Source organism: Bidens hawaiensis, unplaced genomic scaffold, assembly GCF_021521415.1.
Source record: "Bidens hawaiensis isolate Kalapana, Puna unplaced genomic scaffold, B.hawaiensis_p1.1 tig00021496_1, whole genome shotgun sequence".
Lineage (NCBI taxonomy): Eukaryota > Viridiplantae > Streptophyta > Magnoliopsida > Asterales > Asteraceae > Bidens > Bidens hawaiensis.
In genome coordinates, this window is record NW_027493333.1 from 128051 (window position 1) to 132930 (window position 4880).

The 4880-nt window shown below is 33.9% G+C and overlaps 1 protein-coding gene across 1 annotated transcript; it reads left to right on the forward strand.

The window, feature by feature from the left end:
• The first annotated feature begins 2315 nt into the window (after positions 1-2315).
• Positions 2316-4880, forward strand: LOC143563536 (E3 ubiquitin-protein ligase SINAT5-like). Its single transcript, XM_077051055.1, has 3 exons — positions 2316-2562; positions 3092-3478; positions 4291-4880. Exons 1-3 carry the CDS (start codon positions 2332-2334, stop codon positions 4651-4653), a joined length of 981 nt encoding a protein of 326 aa, XP_076907170.1. The 5' UTR covers positions 2316-2331; the 3' UTR covers positions 4654-4880.

A 4880-nucleotide genomic window follows, 5' to 3' on the forward strand; every position in this document is an offset into this window, starting at 1 on the left:
ACAGTTAGTTGATTATGCAATCTGCTTTTGTCTAGTGGTATTAAGGTGTCGAATAAGGATTTGCGTTATCAAAATGATGAGGGATTAAATCCTGTGGGTCCGTTCAACAGAAAATTTTGATTAGCACAGTAGCTTCATTCAGCCTCTGTGCTGGTCAATGGTCATCCAAGTTCGGGTCAAAACATGTAATTAATGTGGTCCCGGTTGCTTTGAAACTTTCAACAAGTAGATATTTTGCAATTAATACGGTCCTGATTTGTCATCCAAATTGGTTAAATACATCAACTGATAGATGGTGAAATGATTAATGAATTTGTAAAGATTCTGGTTGATGAGATGAGGAGGCTGTTGGGAATTTTGTACCGAACGGGTATAACCGAAAATGATTGTAACCGGCATTTGATTTTCATGTTTTCAGTATCGGTACCGCTTAGTCTCGGTATTTACAGCGGTAACAATACCTTCTGATACCAAACTGACAATTGGTACGGTATATTGTTTAAACTTGTACACGTTTTTGGTATTTTTTTGGTATGTTATCGGTCTCATCCCTATCGTGAAGGTGTATTTGACCACAACATACTGTAAATCTGACACGTCAACTATAAACAACTTGGTTCCTACAAACATAGGCCATTCATTGGCATTGTGTCATGTTGTAATGGTTGTTGCATATAAAACAATATCTTTGGTCTATTTAGAGAAAAAAGATTATACCAAATACTTGCTAGCTCTTGATTTTTCTGAATTATCTTATTACAATTTCTAGTAACCTATTAAAATACCTCAATTTAAAAATGATAACACAATCCAAATAGATCATCAAACAAAACGGAACCAAGAAAAACATATGATAGTGAGTTGGTTGGACATGCACATGAAAAAAGATAGTGGAAACATGTTTTGTAAGCTTGTCAGAAAGATTCCAAAATGTTAAACATAGAATAAATTCCAATGTGAGAATGGCATAAATAATAAATAACTATATAGTGATGACTACATAAAAGAAAGATTTTATGTAATTCTTATAAAGAAATATACACAATATTTATACACAATTTACACCTTGGCTATGTATGCAAGGATATTAAGTAACACATTAGACATTTATGATGATCACATAATGTTATAATTGCATTTGAAAAAGTGAAAATATAATTGAGAGTAGATGAGATGGAGATGGACCCTCAAATTTTAGGTATTAGACAAGGGTTGATGGTGCCAACCTACCCTGCACCCTCTCAACCTGCTCATCATTCCCTTATTTGCTTTTCAAAACTATTTATATCATTAGATTAATCTTCTTGTCCTTTTTATTGATTGTAACATGTATTTTAAGACAAGCATGTATGAATGTACCTTTTCTCTTTACAAGACAATAACATATTTTTTCAACTAAAATGAAAATTATAAAATCAAGAACGAGTGAGTTGAGGTTTTTTGTTGGTTGATAAGCTGAATTAATGAATTCGAGCATGACCCATGAATATACACTTAAATTCATGCCCAACACCTATATATATGTAAACTTATCTAATAAGTTTACCTTATTATTTTATATTATAGTTCTTAATGAGTTGACCCGTAAATCAGCTGATTAAATGGGTTAAGCAAGTTGATATAAACATTTAAACGCATTAAATCTATTTTAACAAACAAGCTACAAAGTTTCAACAAGACAACAACATATAATATAGTATGTTTATATATAATTTTTTTAGATGGCAAAAGATATTTATATAATGATGATGGTTAGAAAAGATATTTAAAAATATATCATTTAATTTTTAAAGGGTATCAGACATCATCATACGACTCATATGTCATATGAAAAATTGTCATACAAGACGTATGAATGGTACACCGTTACATCATACGACAGTTATAATCTAAACAAAATAACAGACGCCATCTTATACAGCGAGATAAAAATCATAAGACGTATGGTATGTCCCCGTATTAGACTCATTCATAGTCATACAGGCCGTGTGATTAATTTTCACCTGTCCCACCAGTGATGTATGAATGTATGGTTAATAATAATAATAATATCACTAATTGTTAAAATAATACTTAAAATCTGAAGCATTTAAAAGAAACATCCAACGGCGATCCTTACATCTCTCAAACTCTAGAGAGAGAGATTGGGGGTTAAACAGAAGAAGCAAGAAAAGAAGCCATTTTGTTTCTTTAATCCCACAATCGATCTCATCTGTTTCCATCAAATTAAATCAAATCAAATACCATTGGTTGATTGTTGATAATATGCAGAGTTGACATCTATCTGGGTTCTTGAAATTAAATCATTTGGTTCAAGAAGAAGAAAAGAATATGATGGATTTGAATACAATAGAGTGTGCGTCGTCGTCGTCTTCTTCCGATGGGCTTGAAGATGAAGACATCACTTCCCATCACTTTTCTTCTTCAACAAAGCCTACTACTACTACTCATAATAATAATAATAATATTAATATTAACCCTGGATTGCCGCCTGCGACTAGCGTTCATGAGTTGTTGGAGTGTCCTGTTTGTACCAATTCTATGTACCCTCCCATTCATCAGGTTCTTCTTCTTCTTCAAAACCCTTTTGGATCTTGCCTTATTATTCATTTAATTTGATTTGATTGAATTCTATATATTCTGCTTTTATTTCAAATTGGGATTTCAAATTTAATGATCATCTATGAATCATGATGCTACCAATTGTGATTGATTTGTTTCTTCAAAATGATCAACAAAGGATTAATTGATGATTGTTGTTGTTGTTGATATTATTTATCTATAAGAATAATAGTTGAAGAGATTGAAAACGCATCATTATAATAATCGGCGTAATCATTTTGTCTATACAGAAAATGTATCTGCTTTGTCTGATGGCATGTTTGCTTTCATTAATAAGAGATTTGAAAGTAATTATGTGATTTTTGAATTATTAAAATCGGTCGGATGAGATGATCTATCGATGTGATTTTGTTGTTTGAAGTTGTAATAGTTGGATGATCCACTGTTTGTGCGTTTGGCAAGTTTTGAATAATTTGGAAACTAATACATAAAATGACGTATAACATTCTTTAAAATGTTTTTTCTGCAGTGTCACAATGGACACACATTATGCTCCACATGTAAAACACAAGTACAAAACCGTTGCCCTACATGCAGGCAAGAATTAGGGAATATTAGATGCTTAGCTTTGGAAAAAGTTGCAGAATCGCTTGAACTACCGTGCAGATATTTCTCATTGGGGTGCCCCGAGATATTCCCGTATTACAGCAAACTGAAACATGAAGCTTTGTGTAATTTCAGACCCTATAATTGCCCGTATGCTGGCTCAGAGTGCTCGGTTACAGGAGACATACCTTTTCTGGTTACTCATCTCAGAGATGACCATAAAGTAGATATGCACACGGGATGTACATTTAATCATCGTTATGTCAAGTCTAACCCTCGTGAAGTTGAAAATGCCACCTGGATGCTTACGGTAAACTTCTTCCTTGTTATGTCATAAGTTTCTTTAATTCTCAGTCGGTGGACACAGTTTTCAAAATTTAATATTTTGGGGGTGACTAGAGCGTCTTAAAGCTAATTTTTATTTAATTTTTGAAAGTCATAAATTTCGTTGCTCTCACTATTCCTCCATCTTGTGGAAATGCCGATGTTTAAATGGCTACATTTTTACATAGTTTAGGAAAGTGCTACACTATTTGTATAATAGAAATGGTCTTGATTGGTTCAACATCAGATGACATGAAGTGCTGCAAGTTTTTTTACGTGTAAATTGCAATTTGACTTATCTGGACACCTAAATACTATTTGTCAAATTTCTGAAATAGTCCTCAAACTGAAAGTCAGATGATAAATATCATTGTTTATTTTCTGTAACAGATTAACATATACATTGTAGCCTAAATTGAGTTCCCGATTTTCTTTTAGTGAATGAGTGAGATCCCGGATCTCTTTTAGTGAATAATTTAGATCCCAGTATTCTTTTCACGAATACTTGAGATTTCAATACTGTTACTTGAGATCCAAGTATTCTATTTGCGAACACTTGAAATCCCAGAACTTTTTTCAAGATTACTCAAGATCCCAGTGTTGTTTTTGTGAAGACTTGAAATCCAAGGATTCTTTCCAAGAATGCTTGAGATTGAAGTATTCTTTTTTGCGGATACTTGAAATCCCATAATTTGTTTTCAAGAATACTCGAGATCCCAGAATTCTTTTCATGAATGCTTTAAAAATTTTGTGAAATGTTTTTGAGTCGTAACAGAAATTTTGTGTTGGTTTTTGCAGGTATTCCATTGTTTTGGACAGTACTTCTGCCTTCACTTTGAAGCATTTCAGCTGGGAATGGCACCTGTTTACATGGCGTTTCTTCGGTTCATGGGTGACGAAGCAGATGCACGCAACTACAGTTACAGCCTAGAAGTGGGAGCCAATGGGAGAAAACTTACATGGGAGGGAACGCCAAGAAGCATCAGAGACAGCCATAGGAAGGTGCGTGATAGTCACGACGGGCTGATCATACAGAGGAACATGGCCCTTTTCTTCTCCGGTGGAGACAGGAAGGAACTCAAACTCAGAGTTACAGGCAAAATATGGAAAGAACAACAGAATCCAGACGGCGGTGTTTGCATCCCAAATCTTTGTAGTTGAGGTCATTTAGTCCTTGTCTTGTTTTTGGATGAATGTGCATGTGTTGAATATGTTTGATTGATTCCGTTCTCTTCTCTTGTTGTAATGCTTCTCAACTTGCTACTGTCAGTCATACTTTGTTTGTGGTCGGTCTAGTTGAATTGACACTTGCCATACCTATAAGGTTGTTCATACATGTCATACTCTATTTATGCTAACAACTATGCAAATCAGAATCATTGACCTTA

Bases quoted from the DNA above. Each gene is read 5' to 3' on its own strand.
- LOC143563536 (XM_077051055.1), top strand. From the start codon at position 2,332: ATGATGGATTTGAATACAATAGAGTGTGCGTCGTCGTCGTCTTCTTCC. The intron at 2,563-3,091 runs GTTCTTCTTCTT...TTTTTTCTGCAG, and splicing joins TGTACCCTCCCATTCATCAG to TGTCACAATGGACACACATT. The intron at 3,479-4,290 runs GTAAACTTCTTC...TGGTTTTTGCAG, and splicing joins ATGCCACCTGGATGCTTACG to GTATTCCATTGTTTTGGACA.